This window comes from Erythranthe guttata, chromosome 6 (assembly GCF_056151865.1).
Source record: "Erythranthe guttata isolate IM_541 chromosome 6, IM_541, whole genome shotgun sequence".
Lineage (NCBI taxonomy): Eukaryota > Viridiplantae > Streptophyta > Magnoliopsida > Lamiales > Phrymaceae > Erythranthe > Erythranthe guttata.
The window spans coordinates 16,053,830-16,078,465 of NC_142538.1; the positions used below are offsets into that span (position 1 = coordinate 16,053,830).

Consider the following 24,636-nt stretch of genomic DNA (forward strand, 5'->3'; position numbering starts at 1 on the left):
TCAAACATATTGAGGGTTAGATGCTCCATTTTAATATATATATCCATTGGAGTTATTCTAATATGTTTAGGTCGTTTATACCAAACCTAATTAGATCTAAATGACAACCTCAAACTATTATTTTAAATACATCTCTATTTCAAAACATAATATGACTCACATCTCTAATCTTTTTTTTATCCCCTTATACCCTAAATTGAACATCTATATCATGTTTATCTCTATATCTATTTTTCTTATCTGAAATGCTAATTGTAGCGGGACTTTTACTGAAATTGGCTTATTTGCAGCGATACCTTTTCATTTCAACTTTTCCAACTTTTTGAGTTTCTCAAAACGCTCTCAACTAAAAAAAGTCGAGAATTAAGATTTTCGTGTTTTTTTGATAAATCGACTGCCCGACGACAACATATAACAATATGGCCGATCCTGACGAGTTTTACGAGGTAAATCGAAGAAAGTAGCGGATTTTTTTAGTTTTTCGTCGGGCAGTCGTGCTGTGTAGCACGGGAACCCCAAAAATTAGGGATTCCCGTGCTGTACAGCACGGGAGCACTATAAAATAAAAAAAAAAAATTGTGAACACAAGTCCCGTTTTGTGGAGCACGGGAATATCGTGCTCCCGTGCCATAGAGGACGGAAGTTTGAGACTCCCGTGCCCTGGCGGACGGGAACAGTAAACTCCCGTGCCCTCCGGCACGGGAACCCCTAATGTTTTTTTTTTTTTTTTTTTTTTTTTTTTTTTTTTTTTATATACTAATTATTACTTGTTATATCTTAATAGGGTACTGAAGGTGATTTTGACAATGAGTTTACAACTAATCGTGACAAAGCGTACAACGAGTACGAGGATCCCAACATGTGTTTCGATGTTCCTCAAGACACACCAACAACTTCTGAGGATCACAGTCAACATTTCAATGTAGGTGTTGAGTTTGAAACTGGGAAAGAATTAGTGGAATGGGCAAAAAAAATGGCTGCTACTCATGGTCATCGATTGATAGTAACTTCAAGCAAGAAAAACGTGTATGTAGTAATTAAATGTCATTTGTCTGGGGAGGGACGTGAAAAACGAACCGTAGGTGCGATACCACGGAATGTGGGAACAAAAAAATGTGGATGTCCTTTTCGTATATACTGTAGCAAAAATTCAAACGATGGACTATGGCGAATGAATTTAAAAAGTGGCACTCACACTCACCCGATACTACCGTATCCTACCGGACAAGGACCGGATAGTCGTTTGACACCAGAAGAATACGAGGTAGTGAAGTTACTTAGAAGGAGCCACGTGAAGCCGGCATTAATTATGGATCGATTGAGAAAGGATAATCCACAGACATCAACGAGTGTGAAACATGTCTACAACCAACTTGAGAAGATGAAAAAAGAGAATATGGCGGGGAAGACTGTGATACAACACGTGATGTCGAACCTTCAAGAATCTGGATATGAATATTGGTATCGAAGTAATGAAGCTGATGATACACTTACTGATTTGATGTTCGCTGCTCCTATTTCGTTGAAACTTTTGCTGTTATTCTCTCACGTTATATTGATGGACTGCACTTACAAAACCAATAGGTATGTTGTTAATTAGTATTTATTATTGATTGATTGCATTTGATATTTATGTATTTACGTAGGTATGAGATGCCACTTTTGGAAATAATTGGAATCACTCATGTTGGTAAGAATTTTACAATTGCTGTTGCTTTCATGTCACATGAAGATGCAAACACATACGAATGGGCCAAAGGATAAACCGACGAAGAGAGATAAACCCGGTTGGGAGTTCCCAACATTCCACCGGAAGCCGTCTACTGGTGAAGAAAATGGTAAATCGTCTGCAGGTTCTAAGGGTCGAAAAAGTACTTCTACCGGAACCCCACCATCGAAAGTAACCGATCCCGGTTCTGGTCGTGGACGGGGGCGGGGTCGAGGGAGTGGTAGATCAAGTGATGAATCCACTGCCAATCAGAATCGTACGCCAATGCCTCGAAAGGAACCGGGCGATGAGCTCAATTTCAGATCTTACATCCCAGGTTTTGTGGCAGGATCTATTATGTCGTATGTTAATGTTATAGCAGATGGAAATTGTGGGTACAGATGTGTTGCAGAAGCAGTGTTCCGAGATCAGAACAGATGGAGTCGTGTAAGGAGAGATTTGATTGCCGATATGTACGAGCATTTTGGTACGTACGCATCGCAAAATGGTCAAGATGAAGTCATCCGATGGATAGAAAAATGTGATTGGCAAGAAGGACCGTGCAGTCGGGACAAATGGATGGCATTTCCGGATATGGGAATGTCGATAGCGACTAAATACAATGCGGCTTTGGTTTTATACGCCATTGGCGGAAATATAACCTACTTACCTCTAGTTGGTCCGGGTGAATTATCCCATATGATCCATATGGTGTTGTTAGGAAACCATTTTTTCCTTATCCAGTTACCGGTTAATTGTCCTCTACCACCTATCACTCCACAGTGGCGACATGTTAGAGCCGCAAATCTTGCCCACTTGTCGGAAATGTTCGAAGAACGCCTATACATGTGGCGTCGTTTATCTAGGTTGGGATAGGCATTTTATTTTAGTTGGTATGTATTTGGACCTTGTATTATTTTATTTTAGGTGGTATGTATTTGGACCTTGTATTATTTTATTTTAGTTGGTATGTATTTGGACCTTGTATTATTTTATTTTAGTTCGTATGTTTGGACCTTGTATTATATTATATTATGTTGGTTGGAATGTATTTGAAATTAAACCCAAAACAAATATAACATAAATAAAATAGTCAAACAAAAATAACATAAATAAAATAGTCAAACAAAAATAACATAAATGTCAAACAAATACAAAACATAGCCAAATGTCAGAAAAAACAAATAAATGTCAAACAAATACAAAGCATAGCCAAATGTCAGAAAAAACAAATAAATGTCAAACAAAAGCCGTCTACTGTCTACCCCTAGACCTCCTCGAAGTGCCACACGTCCCACCCGGTCGCCGACGCGGTGGTGGCATCACCATAAAGTCGTCGTCGTCGGAATATCCAGTGGGGGATAAACCTAGAAAACGTGCATATGGCTCCACACGAGGCTGTAACTGGACACGTAGATGCTGGGGTATCTCGTGCATGTGCGGATGGATGATACGCACAATGTCATAAAAGTCCGGCTGAATAGGAGGGGGGCGTACGACTGGCGGTGGTCCTTCTGGCGCTGGATCCCGGTTGATCACGTACTGATGAGTACGAGGAACGTACCACTCCATGTACCGAGTGGCAGTCTCAGACGGCGGCCAGGCTAATGTCCTACCGTCCAACGTAATCGAGCTGGTAGCCAGGTCCATCCACTCCTGCCCTGGCGGATCATACCGTACCTGGTATGTCTGTCCTCCAAGCGGACCACGTAGGCACGGCTCTCTGGACTGGATGTAGCACTGCGGTATGGTCTGTCTAAAGCCAAACTGCCGAAGGACGCGATCCGGTAAATATGGCTCGACAATCTCCATAAACTGTATGCACTCACAATATAATGTACGCGGAACGCGTCTATGTACGTGCGGCCCATAAGGCATCCAGTCAATCTGGAAAATTAGATTAACGTAATAAAAATTACATTTACATAATAATTAATAATAAATAAATTCAACAATTAAAATACATACCTGATCGGCCTGCATATCATCAAGCATCCTTCGGACCGAGAGCAAGTCCAAAATACCCTTGCGTGGTTTCTATTTCAGGAAACGAGGTTGCATCTCCCTATAATCCGAATTAATAGGTGCTCGGAAAGGGCGAAAGTACTCGTAAATCCAGCACTACAAATAAACGAGACTATCTTAGATTAATATTATATTAAATCACAATATATTATATTAAATTAATGTACTGTTGAGTATAATATATTATATTAAAATTTTACTTAAATACCTGGAGGAGTAACGTGCAACCCTGTAACCCCTTCACGTGGGCCCTACTAGCCAAGCCCAACTGTCGGTATAAATGAGCCAATACAGCTGCACCCCAAGCATACTCGCCGACGTGCTCGAGATCGGAAGAATATCTCATCCACGTTGGCTTGAACCTGTCTACACTCCGGTCGGGGAACAAAGCCATACCGATCAAAAACGTCAAATATCCTACCACCTTCTGCCGACAAGTTCGGGACCGACTGCGCACACGCTCCACAAACTCCGACCATTTTATCCCACTATTGCCGAGCTTGGCATGCGCCTCGACCATGTCCAAATCAAGAACCTCAGCTAGCAACAGCTCACACATAGGCATCTCCTCAACAGAATCACCGTGCACCGCTAGACCGTCAACACGCAACCCCAAAATCAAATGGACATCGTGTAGGGTGATCGTCATCTCACCCCAAGGCATGTGGAAACTGTTCGTTTCCGGCTGCCACCTCTCTATAAATGCCCCCATGAGTCCCTTGTCTACATTTTTTATGTAGAAGTACTCGAGTGAGTCTAGGCCAGATGCCTCCAGTAGCTGTAACTCATCCTGCCCGTAAGGAGCCATGAGTTGCTTCAACTCATGTTTCTTAAAAGCATTAAGCGTAGTAATCCTTGACTCACATCGTCCCACGCTGCGCTCCTGTAGAATTTCTAATTTAATTAGACAAAATATATTAAAATAAATATATTTAAAATATATAAAAATAAATATATTTAAACTTACATGTCCTGCCCAAATGTAGTAGGCAATATGACTCTTGAAACTAGGAATCATCCTCCAATCAGTCGGTCCTCCTGGAGCCGGACCATGTAACTCAAGTGGGCCACTGAAAGTGTCAAACTCGTACCGAGACTTCCGTGCGCGCGCGGCCGGGACGGGAACATCATCAAAATCGCTCTCAACATGGTCATGCTCCTCCTCGTGTCCCTCGTAGGGGATACGAGAATCTGCCCCTACAGATCGAATGCTACCCGCCATAGATCTAGAACTATGATCTATGTGGGGAATCTCGTCCACGACGGGTAAATCAGTGTCGCGCTCCATAACTCTCCTACGACGATGAGATGCAGTCATACGAATGCGCTCCGCTTCCGCCTCGGCTTCCGTCGCGCCTTGCCCGCCATACCGGAATTTAATCTTCGGCAATTTATCCGAACTCGAAGAAGAACCCATAAGCCCTTTCCCCTTGTCCTGACGTGCCATCTGTAAAAGATAAAAAAAACAAATTAAATAAAATAATTAAAAAAAAAAATTAAAATTAGTTTGAATTTCCCGTTCTGTTGAACACGGGAACTTGAAGATTCTCCAAGTTCCCGTGTGCTGCAGAACGGGAAACTCAAAATTTTTCAAGTTCCCGTTCCCCAGAACACGGGAAACTCAAAGAACTTCAAGTTCACGTGTCCTTCAAGACGGGAATCTTGAATAATTTTTTTTTTTTTTTTTTATTTCGGAAAATTTAAATTTCAAAAACAGTTTGGAACTCCTGTTTTGTAGAGAACGAATATTTGAAGCACCCGTGTTCCGGGGCACGGGAACTCGAAGAACATTCAAGTTCCCGTGCTCTGCAGAACGGAGAATTCAAGAATTCTTGAGGTCTCCGTTCTGCAGAGCACGGGAACTTCAATGTTCTTCGAGTTCCCGTGCTCCAGAACACGGGTGCCGTAATTTTTTTTTTTTTTTTTTCCGAAATTTGCTAGATCTATTCCTAAACACGTGTTTTTACCTAAATTGGAAATAAAAATAATTAAAAGTAGTAGGAAATCGAAAACTTACCGGAATCGAGCCTCGTTACTACGGTTTTAATGTCGAAAAATTTTACGAAATTCAAATTTCTAGAGAGTGTTTAGGAATAGGAGAGAGAAATTGAAAGTTGGAAAAATTAAAATGAAAAAGGTACCGCTGCAAATAAGCCAATTTCAGTAAAAGTCCCGCTGCAAATAGTAACACTCTTTTCTTATTCGTTACTCTCACTCTCTCTCTCTCTCTATCTCACACACACATGCCGCCACTCCAATCCATGGTCGAAGGAAGCGGTGGCTATGGTGATAGCGAAGGCGGCGACATGACGGTGGTGGGGTATGGTGGTATGATGTCAGATCTATGGTTGGAGGCGGCGACTATGGATGCTAGTGGGTTTAATTTAGGTCGACGACTAGGGTTGGTGGCGTGGGGCAGATCTAAGAATTTCCAATTTGATGTCTACAAATATCTGTGAGTAACTATAAGTGTCTGTGGTGACTACAAACTGTTACAATCCACGCGTGTTTATAGGTAACTACGACCGAAAACACATGTGTATCTCTCACGTTCAAACTGCGTGGATCGTGATTTTCCACGTCTAGGTTGAATGGATTTGTGAGATTTGGAGTTTGGGGAGTTTGAAGAGAGAGAACATTTTTTTTTTAAATCATTTAAATATCATTTCAGTTTGACCCCCCTATAAAAAAATGCCATTGTATAATTCAAATATTGTACTACAAATATATATAATACAATTTAACTAGGGCGGTGCACGGGTCTTAAACGCGCAATTTGAACCAATCTTTATTCAATTAGAACCAATCTTTATTCATCAACTCATTGGTCTTTATTTTTATAGGGTAAATTACAACCATCACTCTGAGGTATTGTCAATTTACAAAAAATCTCCTCTTATTTGAATAATTACATCTACCACTCTTCGGCTATGATTTTTTTTACACCTCCATCCTTATGGTGTCAAATTTAACATAATCATTTAGATTTCGTGAAATGTGCTCTTGTTTGTACTCGTTTCGTATAAAAATACAGTTTCTGATCCACCACAATCTGATATATACAAGCTTAAAAGCATATATTATGATCATCTCACTTTAAAATGTGGAGTTCGAATAGGATAAAACGGGTACAAAAGTGATAATAATCCATATAATCTCGAAAATTCCACGAAATTTGAAACCACAAAGGTGGACTAAAAAGATTTATAGTTGAGGGGTGATTGTAATTATCCAAACAATAGGTTTTTTCTTTTGTGATTTGACCATACCCTAGGAATGATTGTAATTTACCTATTTTTATAAATTAAAATATTGAATTTAAAGCGGATAACAACATATGAGTTAATAACGGGTGCGTCGTACTTAACGGATCTAAACTCACTAGTATGTTTATTGATGAATGTTATAGCGAATGAAATATTGAATTAAATGACTTTTATTGAAACAAAAAATATTCTTATGCTCAGCTAATTATTGAAACAAAACATATTCCACTAATTTTCCCAAATTTATGTGCTTCATATAGCAACCTGAAAAAAATGAATTTATCAATTATGCAAACAATAATAACCATTCGATGATCTTTTAACAGAAAATTAAAAATATTTTATGTGTCACCCTAAGTATTAAAGATTGAGTTTAGTATTAGAGATGTTCTAAGTTATTCTTGACAAAAAAAAAAAAAAAACATTGTAGTAGACAATAAGATTAGTTAATTGCAATTTTAGATCTTGTTCCAAATCGAATATAAATTTTTTAGCTTTTCGATTTTTTTTTGAAAATGTTATGATCAAAATACTTCACATTAATTTTATTATCTACACACTACTGCAATTATTTTATAATGATCCGAATCGAATTTCAAACATTACAAATCACCAACGTTGTAAGTGTTTTTCCTTTTTTAATGCAATTTCCATCCATAAAATCTTTTATAAGAAAAAGTTATTTTTATTTTACTTAATTTGGTTATTGAATTGGGTATGATTATGGTGAATGAGGAGAATCGATATAGAATCATGGTTTTTTATTTTTCGAGTTTGTGTGTTGAAAAAGTTAGGTGCCTTCAGAAAATAACTTATTATTAAAAAAATTTAACAAAAATTACAAATCTTATTGACATAATAATTTAGGGTGAATGACGTTTTTCAAGGAAAAAAAATAAAAATCTTATCCACATAAATGTATTAATTAATTAATTGTTGATAAATAAACGTAAAAAGGCTGGACTTATTACTTATCTATTTTAGAACAATAATAATAATAATAATAATAATAATAATAATAATAATAATAATAATAATAATAATAATAATAATAATAATAATAATAATAATAATAATAATAATAATAATTTTCCCAAAAAATAATAAGAGAACCGAAGCGGTTAATGCCTACGTCACTCTGGTCCCACTTTCCCTCACGTGTCTCAATCACGTTTTTCAGTCGGACCAAACAGAAATTCGTTAATTAATACTTAATAGTTAAAAAAAAAAAAAAAAAAAACTCCTCTTTTATTTTGCCCACATCATTGAAAATCCAATTAAATTAAATTCAATTCTCAATTTCTCAATTGGTATATGCAAGAAGATGGCTATGCCGCCGAGAACTCGTTCGGGGCGGACGACGCCGCTCCATGATTCCGACCCGCGCCTTTCCGAGTCCGACAGGATCGACGGCGCCGGTAGTTGGGATGCAATTGAGTGGACCAAAGTTGATGTATTTCTATTTCTATTTCTATTTCAATTTCAATTCCAATTTCAATTATTTTTGTTGAATTATTGTTTTTTTTGTGTGGTTTTTTTTGGGGTTTGGGGGATTTATTTCAATGAGCTAATTAATTTATTGCCTTCTGTTTTGTGTAATTTTTGTGCAGCCGGTTTCAAGGTCTATTCCCCAAGGGCTGCAGCAGTTCTTGCTTGAAGCCGAGCAAGTCATAGTTGAGGTAATCATCAATTTGAATTTGTCGATTTTAATTGTCGAGAAATATTCTGAGAGTTAATTTTGTGCAATGTGTCGAAAATTATGTGTTAATTGTACCGAAGATACGAATTCTGGTTGGTTTTGGGGGTTTGGGTGGAGGATATGAATTAACCTTACATGTTAACTTGCAAAAAGTGGAAACTCGTGCTAATTTTCGTAGTTTCATGATTAACTTTCTTGAATTGAGTGCGGAATCTTGTAGCTGTAAAGGACACTTATCTTGTATGTGTAAACACTTGAGATATTGGGATTATGGCAATATTTGGTTAATTCTATAGATGGAGAATACACGTGTCGACGTCGTTGATATCAATAAAATTAGAGCTTGTAAGTGCATGATTGATTCGACACGTGGGGTTACAAAAGCTTGTGTCTTTTTTGATTCATTGCCATTATTGAAGATAAGTACGGTGCTTTAATAATTGTCAAATAGCTTTGAATTTTATGAAATACAAAATTACAGATACAATGTTAATTTTATAAAAAATGGCCTTGTAAATGTTCTTGTTAACTGATCTTGGCCTCTATGCATTTGACATTTTCTTTTTAACAATGAGATATCGCTAGTACTCCAAGATAGAGGTTAATATCTATTTGTAGTAGTTTTCATATCCATGTTCAAAAATATTTTATTTTACCTTAAAATATAAAATATATTTTCTTTTTCTTTTATTTTTTTTTTGCAATCGAAAATTGATCGAAAACTGATCTACTGTGGATGGATCTTAATGGATCACAGGGATATGGCGTAGTTCTTGTGAATACTGATGAGGCCGGAACATTGTTCGTTACAAACTATCGTCTTCTTTTTTTGGTGAGTAAGACATCTTATTGACTCCTATACTCTATTTTCTTGACTTGCCTTTTTAAGTTTCAAATGCTTAGAGTGCAAATTATTAACTAATGGTTGAACTTTTCTTCTTGTAGAGCGATGGATCTAGAAGTATTATAGGCCTAGGCACTATACCGCTGGCAACAATTGAGAAGTTCAGCAAAATTGTAAGTATTTGTTATGGAAGTTATCTACTATATCTGGTGCTATGTTCTTTTTAACAAACAAACATGATAATCTTAACTAATCATGATATGAATACAAAGATTGATGAAATACACACAAAGTTTCTTCTAAAAATTAGAGCAGAATGTATGTTAGTTCCTCTCTATTTTTTTTCACACAAGTGTGGAGTTGTAATGTTCTGTTGCTATCGATTCTTGAATGGATCGTACATATTTACATGAGACCACTTCCTAATGGATGGTCAAGGTCACCTTGATCCTATAGCTTACAATGAGTATCTAGATAATTTTTATGCGGTTATTTACGATGAAACATCATAGAGACATTCTAGACGAATACAAGGAATTCCTACCTAGAGACATTCTAGACGAATACAAGGAATTCCTACGCTATTCTAAAAGCACTCTACAATATGTTCCCGTGGAGTTCTAGTTATATAAAAAAAAAAAAAAGAATATATCATTCTTGGGAGTTGATATTTATTAAGTTAGTGGACCTTTCTTAGGATCCATGTAAATTAAGTGGGACATCATTCTAGGTACTAGCACTTGTCTCCAATGTGTCTGTTAGCTTGAATATAAGTAACATTAGTTCATTTGTTCTTGTCAACATAGCATTTACATTGCTCTTATAGTGCAACTATACATAACTTGAATATTATAGCTGATGAATTTAAACATATTTTTCAGTTCAAAATGGTCCTTCTATATCTTTTAATACCATAATGTGCTTGTCCGTTTCTACGAGTACGACAAAATCTAGACTTTTGTTATGAAAGAACAACGGTTTGTTGCATCGTTTCTATGTAATTACACTGTTCATTTCTTGCCCGTAACACTTTTTTTTTGCATTACCCTCTTTTCAAGTTATGCAGCCTAAGAATGTTATTTGTTTCGTGGCTATGCAATTTTCGAATTCTGATTTATTTATTTTCGTGTATGCAGACTGTGAAGCTTCCATCAGCCCCCAGACAGGTCGATAAAAATCCATCTCAGCGGTTGCTTCAGGTCATTGGTATGGATTCTCATCATCCTTGTCAAAAAATTTAACATATTCGTATTTAGAGTGAAGGGGTTAGCCTTCATCTATTGAGATTTTTTTAAAGATTGTAACCGCTTTCATTTTCATTTATAAGATCATTTTGTCCTATTTTTTTTATTTATAAGATCAAATTCTTTTTGCGCACATGAAATTTTTGTGACCAGTGACATCAATCACACCCCGTGTAGATAGTTAGTTGTCTTATTACCGTGTTTGACATAATTTTATGTATAGTTTATTGACATAATTTTTGTTGTGTTGGCAGGCAAAGATATGAGAATTATTGTCTTTGGCTTTCGACCACGGACAAAACAGGTTAGTCGTCAAACTGTGCCCGTAATTAGGTTTCTGCTAAAATTTTCAGTTCTGTATTCTTTATCAAATTTCTTGATCTAAGTTCGTATTTATCATATGTCTAAAAAATATAATGTTGAATAGTACATTAGATATGTTAAAATCGGAATTTTTGATTAATTAGCACATAATCCATAACCTTTGTCGAGAATCCTGTGACTTTCAGTGCTTACTAACTAACGCCCAGAATATATGAAACCTGAATACTGATTAGTATAGTAATTTGTATTGAATATAGAACGTGTTAGAATATTTAATACGTGCAACATAATCGGGTTAAAATCTCACAAGTGCTTGCAACGTAGCACTGTTCTTTGATGTAATTCAGTGGTGAATTTAATGACATGAAAAAATAAAACTAAAAAACAATTACGTATTATTCCATTCATAAAATACAATCTCTGCTAACTCTCTCGACCACAATGATTTTTTTCACTATAAATGTTTAAGCTAACTTCCTCATAGATCCATTTCACCAGCTAAGTTGCAGAAGTTTAATATTTGTAGATAAAATGTCGATCTTTTTTTCATTGCGTGAGTTAATAAATACAATTGTCCTTTTTCTTAGAATTCTTCAGCTATTTTAAGATGAAATATTTTTTGGCACACGAATTCTTAAATTTAGTTGTTGTTTCAAAATGAAACAATTTAATGAAATAATGTGGTGATTTTTTGCAGAGGCGTGGTGTATACGATGCACTAGTAAGGTGCAGTAGGCCAGCTAGACTTTGGGATCTCTATGCGTTTGTTCCCGGCCCATCAAAATTCAGCAGTAACACAAACCCTAAAGTTCGGCTATTGAATGAGTATTTTCGACTTCTCGGATTAGGCTCGTATCAAGCTTCTTCTAGAATAGTCGAGGATGGCTCGTACACATTGGCTAATGACTGGTGGAGAATAAGCAGTATTAATTCTAATTACGCAATGTGCCCTACTTATCCTTTTGCGTTGCTTATTCCAAACACCATCAGGTAAAGATAATTTTTCACCTTTTTTTTTTTGTTTTAATCGTTTAAGTCACTGCTAGAAATATCTTTAATTATTTATCGCATATTTCTTGTGGCAAATTTTGTCAGTGATGCGGAAATACAGCAGGCGTGTTCTTTTCGTGCACGGTGTAGGTTGCCTGCAATATCCTGGTGTCATCCAAGTATGTTCTAATTTTTTTTTTCATTTGTTTGGCAACTAATAGTATTTTTATTTATTTTTATTATTATGATGCATGTTTAATTTGGTCTGATTGGTGATGTGTAGGGACGGGAGCTGTTCTTGCACGTTCTTCGCAACCGATGGTTGGCCTTATGATGAATATGAGAAGGTAAGTTTTCAGAATTTGAAATTGTTGAAAACGGTCTTATAGAATCTTCAGCTATGATTGTAACTAGGGATGTATTGGATTGGAATACCACTTTCAGAAAAATTCTGAAAAATTAATTCCAATTCCGTTAAAAAAAATGAAAAAATCGGAATGGAAATACTTGTTCCAAAATCAAAAAATTTCGGGCAGATTTTGGAATTTCCATATTTTGAAGTAACTATAATATAAAATAGATAATAATACTGATATTTAATCTGTAATTTTTGAAAATTAAAATCAGGTCGTAATTAGTAATATTTTTAGTATTCCAAGACTTTTTAAAAAAAAAAAATGAAACTTTTGGAATCCTGAATGAGAAACATTGTTCCAGAATTTGAAATATTTGAATAAGAATCGACAGAATTTGGAAATTTTGTTCCAATTTCCACCCTAAATAGTGACTATAGCAATGTGAGGTAGTAAGTGTTGAAGATATCTCTTAGTCTCGTTTCTCACTCTTAAAACATCTCTTAATTCTTTTTAATTCACACTCTCTCTGCAGCAATGTTGATGAGAAACTAGTTGCTGCTCTCTGGACGCAAGTTGTTGGAATTCGGGAACGGAGGAGGTGACTTTTTCTCATTTAATTTATAATTCTGTTATAGGTTTTTATTTTCATTTTATTTTATTTCAGTTTGAGATGTTTACGTAACACAGTCCCATTATGTATGTTTGGGAAAATTGTTCTAATAAATCTATATTTTCATTTTAGGAAGCTATATATCGCCGATGCAAGACCTAGGAAAAATGCTTTAGCAAATGGAGCAATGGGAGGTGGATCAGAGTCGTCTGCCAATTATTCACAATCCGAGGTCTGTCACTATTTCGTGTTGTGTAATTGTTATTTTCATTATTATTATATTTGTTTTTAATGTTCTCTTGTTTTGAAATATTTTTCAGATAGTATTCTTTGGAATAGACAACATACACGCTATGAGAGAGAGCCTTGCTCGGCTTAGAGACTACGTAGATACTCACGGTGCCATTTCATCTGATGGGATGTCTTCATACTTGGTAATAACATATATATTTCAGCATTAACAATGATAGATAGAGATTTATGTTGTTCTTTGTTCCTCCTATTCTTAGTTCATCTCTGAATAAGTAAATTTTCTACAAAATTATTTTTATGCAAATAGTCGATCTTGTTTGTAAAAATGTTATTATCTATGAAATCAACAGAATCTTGCTCCCCCATTTCACCAATTAATCCTCACAGTGTACTCAATTTCCCCTGAATACTTGAAATAGTGCACCATAATAGGTGAAACTATTTTCTTGTCAAACTCTCATAAATGGGTTATTTACATTTGTGGATATAACAATTTATAGCTAGAGTTAACAATTAGTATATATTTGTACTTCTCTTATTATCGTTGTTTTTTTTTTTTTTTTAATTACTGATAGAGGCATGGTGGATGGACTTGGGGAGGTGGAAATCTGAGTAGTATGTCGGCTTCTGTCTCGACTCTTGGAGACAGTGGTTGGTTGTCACATGTACAAAGCGTTTTGGCTGGTTCAGCTTGGATTGCTGCTCGTGTTGCTCTTGAATCAGCTTCAGTGCTTGTTCATTGTAGGTAGGATATCTTCACATACTCACTACTAGAATCATCATCAGTTTTTTTTTTTTTTTTTAATTTTAATTCCTACTTGAAATAATGATTTATGATTTTCGTTTGGACAGTTGGGCTTTAGTTGTGTACGAGCTAAAAATATGCATTGTATATACGTGCACAATTAGTCCACTCTAAACTGCTTCAAGTTGAAGATTATTGTTTGTATAGTTTGCTAATTATATTTAAATTCGCATTCCGTCTTATAAGCTTCGAAACAATCAAATACCCACCGCTAGTTTTTATTTTGATCTTTCAAATCCTTATGGAATTATGTTTTGTAGTGACGGATGGGACAGAACAACTCAGTTGGTCTCTCTAGCAAGTTTGTTGCTCGATCCATATTACCGAACAATCAAAGGATTCCAGGTATTTACCATTACTTAAATGTTATAGTGATAGTGATATTTAGAAACATATTCATTTCTTCAGACTAGACTAAATAAAATTCTTCTCGTTCAGGCACTAGTGGAAAAAGACTGGCTTGCATTTGGCCATCCGTTTTCTGATCGTTTGGGAATACCAACAGTATCCGGAAGTGACAGTCTTCCCTGTGAATTTTCAAGACAGTCTTCTACGGGGAGTATGTCACCCGTGCGACAAACATCCACCTCATCCGCATCTCAATCCACATCTTCGCATGCACAAAACAATTCCTCACCCATCTTTTTGCAGGTAAATTAAATGTCCTCGAATTATTCACGTCTACAAAGAAAGCTAGATATTTTTCTTTGCGGTTATTAATCCATTTTCAATTTTTGTTCTCCAGTGGATTGATTGTGTTTCACAGCTGTTACGAATGTATCCTTTCGCCTTCGAGTTCTCCTCGGTAAGTACCTATCATTGTTACACGTCAAAATAAATCTAATTCCTCAATAGTAAATCAACAATTGCTTGACCTCCCTTTTTCGTTTGGGAACGCAGGTTTTCCTCGTGGATTTAATCGATTCCATGCTTTCTTGCCGTTTTGGAAATTTCTTCTGCAACAGGTATATAAACCTCTTCTTGTTGTATTTTCATTATTCTACTTCACAGTTTTTGCAGCTTAGGAGAGTTAATTATATTCTTTTATTTGTTTTTTTTATCTTAGTGAGAAAGAAAGACAACAAGCTGGTGTTTACGACGCATGTGGATGCCTGTGGATGTATTTAGCTGATTTGCGGGTTTCAGACGGAAGGTCCCACGTGCACTATAACCACTTCTACGATCCATCAAAGTTCCAAGGTCCGTTGTTGCCTCCTGCCGCAGCATTAGCCCCGACACTTTGGCCTCAGTTCCACCTTCGATGGGCTTGTCCAGCAGAAGCCCAAGCCGGGGAGATTGAAGCACAATGTAGGGACATGGCTAAAAAAATCTCAGAATTGCAGAAGGTAATATAATTTTTTTTTTTTTATTGTTGGTTATTTAGTTTTCTTTCTATTTTTCAATTTCTTTGTCATTGATGTCAAAGCTTTCAATTGTTTGGATGATATGATCGATAATTGTATTTCCTAATGTTAGTGTAACGTTTGGATATTATTGAATATTATTTTAAACCAATTAAAATTTAGGGATGAACCCGATATTTTGGAGCCCCTAAGCATACCTCTGTCACGGACTTGATTTTATAACTTTCGTGCGATCTTATGTGCTTTTTCGAACATTTGCAGGCAAAAGATTTAGCTGAGGCGAAAGTTAGAGAATCGGCAGCTACGATAGAGTCTCTAACAGACGATTTACGAAACGAAAAGATCAGCAGCAGCTCGGCAAAGGATTGGGGCAAGAGATCGAAAAAGGAAACCGAAGCTATAAAGCGCGCAATCCAATCACTCGGGTGCAAAGTCCACTTCTCCGAAGATGGTGACTGCTTCGTGGGCATCGAAAACAACCCAACAGAAATCCCTCAAAAATTGCCCTTTTCGGTTTCCGAGATGCACGACCAGAATCCAGACGCTTCCGCCCGTGCTGACGTGGCGGACGACGATTACGACAGTCCCATAAGCCGTGTCTGCGAATCTTTATGCCCTTTGCGCACGAGAGATGGAGGGTGCAGATGGCCGGAAGCTGGTTGTGCTCAATTCGGAAGTCAGTTTGTCGGTTTGAAGGCTAATTTCGACGCGTTTGAGACACTCTCTATATATGACAGCTATTTTGAGTCGCAATAGAAGCTTCCGATTTTTTTGAACTAACAAATACTTGAATAAATTGAAGAGAGAGAAAGGAAAAAAAAATCAATATGGGGCCCACATATTCGACATGGGTTTTTGGGAGAGTAGGGTATTATTTATTATACATGGTGAAAATAGAGAGAGTTGCTTTTGTTGGTCAGGCGGAGATAGGGAGGTAGAAGTTACATTGTTCTCTGAATTAAACGAAACTATAAAAAGACTGACGATGAGGTTACATAATAGCGTGTAATGATTGTTGTATAGATTCTTGATTTTTTAGTGTTTAGCTAAAGATCGATTGTTGTGTTTTTTAGACGAATAAATTCTCCATTGTTAACTCTCATTCTTGATTTAATAAACTTGAAGTTCTGGGATTATTCGCCTTTGTCCGTAATATGCATGATTTCTAGGTGGTTTTGTCTTGAATCAATGGTGGATATGTAATATGGTTTCATTATGTGAAATATTTGTGAAATTTCGGTATGTTCATGGAAACTCTCTTTAAATTTGTAGCTTCAAATACTTTCGTCGTGTAAATTTAACCGACTGTTTGTCATTGTTAATACTATATTTAGGACGATAGCTGATGCATATTGGAAAATGAAAATTTTTTAGGGAACTTAACAAATTGGGATTTGATAAATGCGGTTCTATTTTTACGAATACCGTTTTAATTTTCGAAACTTTCTTTACTCTAGGGTTTGAAAAGTCTGTATTTTTGCGTATCCATGCCTTAAACAGGTGAGAAATAGCATGTTTCACGCCCAAAACGAGAGTGGAGAAATATCATTCATGAACATGTTTCACTTGAATGAACGGTATTCGTAAAATTAGACCCGTAAATATCATTTCAATTACAAATTTCTAGGTGAGTTCTAGCATTGCCCAACTCTTTGAAGTACATTTAGTATAGCCTTCTATGGATAAAAGAAGTAGCCATTGGTTGTTCATAATTAGTTGTTGAAAATTCATCTTATTTTCATCTTAAAAAAAAAAATTCATCTTATTTTCTATATTAAAAATAAAATTAGTATTTTATTGAGATAAAATCAAATAAATAAATGTATGAGTTTGCATAAAGTCCAATATTGTGACACCTCCAAACTTAATAGAAAAATGAATTAGAAATACTTAGAAAACTCATAAATATTCTAACTATTTTCAATTTTTGTTACATTATCAATTATGAATACACATTTCATTTTTAGTAATTTAAATAAAATAAAAAACTCTTGTAAATTCATTTTTCAATTCAATTTGCGATTTAATAATTATCGTCAAACCAATTACACGAACCACAAAGATCGGCAAACCAATTGAGCCAAAGGAATTTGCGATCTAGTAACTACGGTTAAACCAATTACACGAACCACAAAGACCGACAAAAATCAATTGAGCCAACGATTCCATGAAAAATCGAACACAAGCAGATTGCAAAGTATAATGTGAAGGGAAAAAAAAAAAAACCGGGGGGCATTTCGGAATTAAAAAAAGAACCTGACAAGAGCATTTTCCGGAAACCTTTAGTATTTTCACTTAAGTAAAGAACTGCAATATTTCTTGTAGGAATAAAAGGTACATTAATGATTACAAGTAAAAAAAAAAAAGAACTTGCGAATTTTCCCCAAACGATCAAACGGCTTAATCATGTGCCGGAGGAGGCTCGTCGTCGTCCGGCTTCTTTTGTCCCTTCCTTTCGTTCCATCTCTTCCAAGCCCACCTCAACACCACAAATCCTCCAACCGCATATACCTATTTTATGTGAATTTCCACATTAAACATCAAATTTCTATTTACGTAAATGCAAAATAAGAAAGATTTAATAAATACCCCAAATAAATGATACCGAAAAGTAGTTGGCCTTAAAACGTTTTGCCCAACTACAACCATACACATGTGAAAGGCACTCGACAAGTATAGATTTTTTGGTTTGCCGCAAGTTGACTACCATGTTCGGCTAATGTTTTTTCTTGAAATGGCAGCTAAATATAACTATGGAGTCTGCTGTACGAGTATATCTATTTTCTTTTAATAATCTTAGGTATGGTGTGACCGATTCTAAAAGACGAGTTTCAAGGGAAACATAGTAACAGTGCACGAAATTTACTCTTCTTTAACTTATCTACAACTCAGTGTAGGACCATACCAGTAGGACCATACCAGCTCCATTAAAAACCCTAACGGAATGAATGAATTGTCTAAATTACCCTTTTATTAAACAATCAAATTTTGGATAAATTCCAAGTACCCCTCAAGTAAGATAAAATATTCCATTTACCCCGTGGGTGTATTGCACTTATACTCATGGGGTAGATCTGGAAATCCATATCGAATATTCCATGGAATCTTGAAGATTCCGTTAGTCATAGCTTCGTAAGGGTGTAACTGGTAGACGGAACAATAGCTGAGGGGTATTAATATTTGTAATTACCGATACCATATGGTGTGTAAGTTATTTGGTCATACCTCAGGGGGTCCCGTAATTTACCCTAGAATCTAAGATACAGCTGTATTATGCCAAAGGAGAATACAAAAATTGATAAATAGGAATAAAAACACAAAATTTCAGAAACACGACGTTCAATTGGACACAGGAAACAAGACTTGAAAGACTATAAATCAGCGAAAGATGCAATTTCAAAAAATGAAAAGAAAAAAATATTAAGAAAACGAAGAAGCATCCAGTAAATAATGAATAAGCTAATAGTAAGTTCATCTAAGCAACAGGCGTAAATATTCTTTTACGAGCCAGAAAAAAAGGGGTATTCTTTTCAAAGACACGAATTTTACTGGTTAACGCGCAAAATCACAACATAACAAAGGTCTGGTCGATAAAAAGATAGAATCTTTGAATATAACATATACTCGTGTTTTCGGAAAAAATCACGACAATCAAATAAGATTTTCATGCACGTAGTCGAGTAATCTTACTAGATCTCAAATCCAGTAAATTCTTTTTATTTATATATATAATCATGGAAAAAGAAGTCAACTTTTGGTATAATCACTAATCAAGCATTAATCTTTTTCGACCAAAACCTATTTATCGATAGTCAACTAATCAAGCATTACTACACTTAGATCTAAGCGCAATAATATCCACCGCGTCGATATAAACATAATAAACGAAACGGACAAACAAACACTCGAGAATCAAGAATAAATCCGACTTTCCTTCGTTTTCGTCATTAAATAGTGATCAAAATATGCATAATAATATCAAAATGTGCTTGATAAAATCAGCATACACTAAAAAAAAACCCAAATTTCAAGTGCACACAATATCAAATCTTACGACGTTCAATGCACAAGGTACAACTACAATACTCACAAAATAGACACCTCAAATAAAATCGAAAAATAAAAACAAATAAAACAAGAACTACTGGATTATTACCTGCCACAGAAACACTGGATTGGTGCTCCGCTCGGCTTCCTCCGACTCGGCTTCGAGCTTCAACGGAGCGAAGCTCTGCTTCGGAAAGGTCACGGCGACGGGCTTTTCGGTTTCAATTTCGACGGCGGCTGGCTTGATCGCAATCGGCTCGGCGGCTTGAGGGGCGGCTGGCTCAACTTTGACGGCGTTCATCTTCGGCGGTGGGAAAGGGAGTTTGATTGAACTGAGGACGCTGGTGAAGAAAAGAATAATAGGGTTCTTTTCTCTCTCTTCTTCATCTTCGTGAACTGGGTTGTTTTTGGGTTCTTCCATTGTTGTTACTGTGTGAGTTTTTGTGTGTGTGTGTTTTGCAGAATGGTAGGTTGGGTTTTGATTCAGGGGGGCGGAATATACAATAGGGGGGGGGGGGGGGGGGGGGTGGGGGTGGGTTAAGACTTAAGAGTCGAGACAATTTGGGAATTTTGAGGAGGCATGCGAAGCTTGTGGAACTAAAATTGGAAATTGGGTTTAAACGACGTCGTTTTAGGCGTGGATCAAGATTTCTATTATTAAAAATTTAAAAATTAAAATAAAAAATACGTATCCCATGTCACAATATTTTTTAGATATATAATAAATAAATTGTAGAAGTTAGATTGGATTTGGAAATTAGTAAACGTTTATATTACTTAAGTTCAGTCAACGACCCTTGATTAAAAGTGAATATACATTTAAACATCTATAAATTAATATAGTCGGGACTAGCAAAATTTTATTAATTTAGTAAATGTTAAATTATCGAACTAATAATTTAGTAGATTTTTACTGTATTGGAACTAGAAAAAACTATTATTTAAGCGGGATTATCAATTTATTGAGTATTATTTATTGAGATTCTATTGTACCATTTTTTATTTGATTATAGAATTTATGATTTCTTTTTTCTCCGTAATTTTGGATTGACATTGGATGTATATACTTCTTTTTTTTTGTCCTTTCAAATCGATTTTTTTTTTCAATTTGGTTTTAAAAATTCTAAGTTAATTGCAAATGTCTTCACTATGAAATCTGTAATTGACAAATATCCTTGTCAAAAAAAAAAAAAAAATCACCACCATCTCCCAGCGTAACTAAATACGGAGCCCATCGCACCCACTATGCTTGTAGGTGTTGACTAAGAGTGAAATGACAAAAATGCCAAAATGCCCTAGGAGTTTTTTCAACAATCAATAAAAAATATCTAATAAGTTTTGTTAGTTTCTACCTTCGTAGATCAATTGATTGTAATATTAGTTTCATACAATTTTGGCAGCTCGTTCGTGTATGTATATGTGTGTCTATATATATATATATATATTACTTTGCTTATATTGTCACTTTTTTAAGTTGTGCTTCTCAATTCTAATTGAATTACAAAGAATGCCCTATGAAGGGACAATTGATGAAGATCGTGCTACTAGTGTTTATCAAAATGAGTATTTCATTTCTGAAAATTTAAAAGATTTTCCAAGGAAAAAAAAAAAAATCAAATGACTTCACGATTTTTTTTTTTGAAGTTCTTCTGTGTTGAATTTTTCAATTTTGTATCATAAAAGATTTACTGATTTCAAGTTGGTGATTAGTGGGTTTAAGCTGGTTATGTTTATGCTACACTGGATGTTTATTTATCGTTGATCTACACAAACTGCATTTTTTTCTCTTCATCTTTTGGGGGAACTAAAAGTTGGAATGTATAAGCTCAAAAAATTATGTGAAAATAAATTTGTATTTGAATGGGAAATTAGAACTCATGTTACATCTATACAAGCATACAATACCATACATACGAATCAATGATCTTATTTATTGTTTGAAAATATACCTTTTTTTTTTTTTTATTTAAAGATATATTTCGTATAAATTAAAGGATAGCTACTAAATTAAATAGGGACCTTATATTTTCCAAGAAAATGAAGAGATAATATATGAGGACATGAGACAAAACGTCTTTTATATCCACATGTGATGTTCAACTTCATCGAGTACTATATTTAATCTTTTTTATGATTTTATTTATACTTCATTTCATATTCTAGTTCGAATTGTATGGTGGAGGGCGATTTTTTGATAGTTTTCATTAATTAGTTTCGAGGCCATATTAATCTTATTAATGATTCTATTATCTTCCTACACCTCGTTTGGTTGGCATTGACAGAATAAGATTAGACAAGATAAGATTAAATAATCTACAAAAAAATCAATTATTTTATCGAACACAACAAAAAAACTATCTAAAAGGCGGAACAAGGCAAAATGAATCATGATAACATAACATTTGTGGGGATAAGTCTCATTAATTAGTTTCGAGGCCATAATAATCTTATTAATGAGAATAAATGTGCATGTCGATGATATTTTTCTTATTTATGAAAAGGATTATCAAAGAAAATATATTCATTTGTGAAACGATTATTTGACAAAACTTTTAGGATCTCTTTGAATCATGGATTTCAAAATAAAGAAATGAAAAATGTAAATGGAAACAAGATTTGAAATTTATGAATCACAAAATATGTTCGGTTTCTAAGAAAAATGAAAAATAGAAATCGTGATTTAATGATGTCCAACCGTGAGAGGAAGATGTCCTATCGCGACTTCCGGTGTTCGATATCCGTGTTTTCCTTCATTTTTCCTCATTTTTTTCAGGAAATATCTTTTCCTTTGTTTTACTCTATTTTTTTCTCCACTTTTTACTCTAAATTACTTTGTACCATGTTTATATTCTAATCGAACAACAAAATCATTTTATCTAATATTTTTTATTATTTTACACACACTATTTTCCATGAACCAAACAAAACCTTAACGTCGTATTTTCATAGATCCTGATTCTAAGGGGCTACTTAAAAATCACAAAAATACTTTAAAACATAATCCGTATTTTTTACATACTTGAAGTTTCAATTAACATTGATATTTTGCTATATGTATTGATGATAATCCCCTGTTCATAAACTTTTTTTGCCACATTTATTAATTTAACTTTATGTTTTTGATGCAATATGGATGTATATTTATCTTATCTCATTTAAGGTAGAAGTTTGATGAATCGTCTTATTTATCACCCATAAGAGATCTTAGGTGGTGTTTGCAAATGATTATTTAAAAGCAGAAGTTAGTGATTGTGATTTAAGTTAGTTTTAAGTGCTTATTTCTAAAAGTTGGGGGTGTTTGCAAATATTTCGAAAAATGAACTAAAATTGAAAAAGCAGGGTTATGGGTGCTTTTAAAAAAATAACTTAAAACAGATTATTTTAAGAGAAACAAAAGCAAAAGTTGATTTTGCAAACACCTAAAAACATATTATGAGCAAAAAAAACCGCACAATCACTTTCAAAAAGCATTTGCAAACACCACCTTAGTAAATTTTCTGTAAATCAATGATGCCATTAAATCTCAAGAGTTTATGAGGAGCAATCTTACTTTTATTAATAAGATAAGAACCAATTTTTTTTCTAAACAATTAAATATTTTTCCCATAAAATTAATATTAAGTAAAACTACAATTTTAGTAGGAAAAAATACGTATTAAACTTGATTATATTAAATAAAATAAAACAATAAAATTAATTAATTAATTAAATGACATATAACTATCAAATGAGTGGGAAAAATTTCTTAGGGTTTATGAGGAGCAACCTTATTTTTTTTTAATAAGATAATGTAAGAATCAAATGTTTTTCTAAACAATTAAATACTTTTCTCATAAATTAATATTAAGTAAAATGACAATTTTAGTGGGAAAAAGAGAGAGTAGATTTGGGGCCAAAAAGTCGGGATACTTAACTGATTTATTAAAGTTGATTATATTAAATAAAATAAAACAATAAAATTAATTAAATAAATAAATGACAATCATAACTATCAAATGAGGGGGCAAAAATCCTAGGGTTTAGCAGGAGCAACCTTACTATTATTAATACGATATGTATCCTTACTATTATTAATATGATATGTATCAATTGATGGGCTTTTTCACGGAAAAAATATGAGATGTAGCTAGCTTAACTAGTTAATGTGCCATGAACCTCCACACCATTAGCCCTAATTCTAATAGAGCACTACTTGCATAAAATTATTTACCCATTATTTTTCCATGCTATGTTATTTATGCTTATTTATTTATGTTTAGTTACTTTTCGAAAACAATAGACATTTTAAAACTGTAAATATGTTAAAACTTTGTGCGCATTGCATGTTGTATTTATATTTTTTACAACACAATCAACACTGATATAGTTACTTAGTTACTGATTTATATATATAAAGACGATGACATTTATTTTTTGTGACATATAATATGACCTCTAATATAGGTTAACAAGTACAAGAGATCACTGCTACTACCTTCTAGTGTGCCGAACTTTCTTTTCTCAACTTACTTTTTTTTTCATCTATTGAATGTTATTTGCCTATAGAATTAATCAACATATCATGGTGTATGCATTTGTTAACATTGATTTTAGAGTGTGTGTGTGGTTGTGTTAAGTGTGTGTTAATGCATGTTGGTATAAGTGTGTGTACGCGTGTGTCAAGAGTGTGTATGTGAGTGGGTTGTGAGTGTGGGTGTGTGCCTTTTTAGTGTGATTGTGTAAGCGAATGTGAGAAGTTGGTGTGTGAACTGGCTGGTAAATCATTCCAAAGTATAACAAATTCATAGTGTATTAATATTTGATCGACTGTGAATTATTGTTAGATCGATTATGGATCAAGCTATGATTCAAAGTGGATCCACTTTATTTTACATGCTATTTAGTTTTTCAAAATAAAAAAAAAAAAACTCCAATAATTTTAGACTTCTTTTATGAATATACTTGCAATTCCAACTTTTGACCGTGTATAATCATGATCCATAATATATATCATGAACCTCCATCTGTTTCTTCATATCTAATAAACAATAGAGTTCAACTTATAAATGTATTGTCCTTTCTATTTCCTATGGAATGCAACCTCTAAATTAAGTGAGTTAGTT

At 34.5% G+C, this 24,636-nt stretch overlaps 4 protein-coding genes across 4 annotated transcripts; 2 read left to right on the plus strand and 2 right to left on the minus strand.

Annotated features, from left to right (window-relative positions):
• The first annotated feature begins 419 nt into the window (after positions 1 to 419).
• LOC105954706 (uncharacterized) lies at positions 420 to 2,584 on the plus strand. Its single transcript, XM_088819097.1, has 5 exons — positions 420 to 446; positions 785 to 1,026; positions 1,144 to 1,584; positions 1,647 to 1,686; positions 1,733 to 2,584. Exons 1-5 carry the CDS (start codon positions 420 to 422, stop codon positions 2,582 to 2,584), a joined length of 1,602 nt encoding a protein of 533 aa, XP_088675223.1.
• A 378-nt stretch (positions 2,585 to 2,962) lies between these two features.
• On the minus strand, positions 2,963 to 5,180 carry LOC148770290 (protein MAINTENANCE OF MERISTEMS-like). Its single transcript, XM_088819098.1, has 4 exons — positions 4,701 to 5,180; positions 3,942 to 4,616; positions 3,677 to 3,745; positions 2,963 to 3,595 (listed from the first exon to the last, which is right to left on the minus strand). Exons 1-4 carry the CDS (start codon positions 5,178 to 5,180, stop codon positions 2,963 to 2,965), a joined length of 1,857 nt encoding a protein of 618 aa, XP_088675224.1.
• A 2,945-nt stretch (positions 5,181 to 8,125) lies between these two features.
• On the plus strand, positions 8,126 to 16,623 carry LOC105957315 (phosphatidylinositol-3-phosphatase myotubularin-1). Its single transcript, XM_012981245.2, has 19 exons — positions 8,126 to 8,452; positions 8,610 to 8,678; positions 9,456 to 9,530; positions 9,644 to 9,715; positions 10,679 to 10,748; positions 11,041 to 11,090; positions 11,808 to 12,100; positions 12,206 to 12,279; positions 12,384 to 12,447; positions 12,989 to 13,054; positions 13,199 to 13,298; positions 13,387 to 13,500; positions 13,894 to 14,063; positions 14,384 to 14,468; positions 14,562 to 14,774; positions 14,869 to 14,928; positions 15,024 to 15,088; positions 15,190 to 15,469; positions 15,749 to 16,623. The coding sequence occupies exons 1-19, from the start codon at positions 8,324 to 8,326 to the stop codon at positions 16,241 to 16,243; spliced, it is 2,544 nt and encodes an 847-aa protein (XP_012836699.2). The 5' UTR covers positions 8,126 to 8,323; the 3' UTR covers positions 16,244 to 16,623.
• Positions 16,624 to 17,755: 1,132 nt separating this feature from the next.
• LOC105957314 (uncharacterized) lies at positions 17,756 to 20,047 on the minus strand. Its single transcript, XM_012981244.2, has 2 exons — positions 19,644 to 20,047; positions 17,756 to 17,998 (listed from the first exon to the last, which is right to left on the minus strand). The coding sequence occupies exons 1-2, from the start codon at positions 19,953 to 19,955 to the stop codon at positions 17,888 to 17,890; spliced, it is 423 nt and encodes a 140-aa protein (XP_012836698.2). The 5' UTR covers positions 19,956 to 20,047; the 3' UTR covers positions 17,756 to 17,887.
• Positions 20,048 to 24,636: the final 4,589 nt, after the last annotated feature.